The following is a 765-nucleotide window of genomic DNA, read 5'->3' on the forward strand; positions in this document are numbered from 1 at the left end:
TCTTGTGTTTTGATAGGTGTGGGTAACAGACCTTGACCTTTGCTACAGTGACCAGCTGGCCTTCACTCAGCTCATGTTGTATGTGACAAATGGCAATCTGGATGGGTGCTCTAGCCGCTTTGAAGTACCACTTACGTGGAAGAAAACAAAAAGTCACAGTGTTCAGAGTGAGGAGGCAGAAACTGTAAGTAATGTTTCATTTCCAACTAACATTGTTAAGTATCAGAGGGGTAGCCGTGTTAGTCTGAATCTGTAAAAAGCAACAGAGGGTCCTGTGGCACCTTTAAGACTAACAGAAGTATTGGAGAATAAGCTTTCGTGGGTGAATGCCCACTTCATCAGACGCAAGTAATGGAAATTTCTAGAGGCAGGTATAAATCAGTATGGAGATAACGAGGTTAGTTCAATCAGGGAGGGTGAGGTGCTCTGCTAGCAGTTGAGGTGTGAACACCAAGGGAGGAGAAACTGCTTCTGTAGTTGGATAGCCATTCACAGACTTTGTTTAATCCTGATCTGATGATGTCAAATTTGCAAATGAACTGGAGCTCAGCAGTTTCTCTTTGGAGTCTGGTCCTGAAGTTTTTTTGCTGTAAGATGGCTACCTTTACATCTGCTATTGTGTGGCCAGGGAGGTTGAAGTGTTCTCCTACAGGTTTTTGTATATTGCCATTCCTGATATCTGACTTGTGTCCATTTATCCTCTTGCGTACTGACTGTCCAGTTTGGCCAATGTACATAGCAGAGGGGCATTGCTGGCACATGATG

The 765-nt window shown here is 43.9% G+C and overlaps 1 protein-coding gene across 1 annotated transcript in view; it reads left to right on the top strand.

Annotated features, from left to right (window-relative positions):
* The window catches only part of IQCH (IQ motif containing H), a 111235-nt gene that overhangs the window by 98090 nt on the left and 12380 nt on the right, over positions 1 to 765 (top strand). The window contains exon 17 of the mRNA XM_026648387.1: positions 17 to 184. Coding sequence (XP_026504172.1) covers positions 17 to 184 — 168 coding nt within the window. The remainder of the gene's footprint in view (positions 1 to 16; positions 185 to 765) is intronic.

This window comes from Terrapene carolina, unplaced genomic scaffold (assembly GCF_002925995.2).
Source record: "Terrapene carolina triunguis isolate 2854851 unplaced genomic scaffold, T_m_triunguis-2.0 Scaffold67, whole genome shotgun sequence".
Lineage (NCBI taxonomy): Eukaryota > Metazoa > Chordata > Testudines > Emydidae > Terrapene > Terrapene triunguis.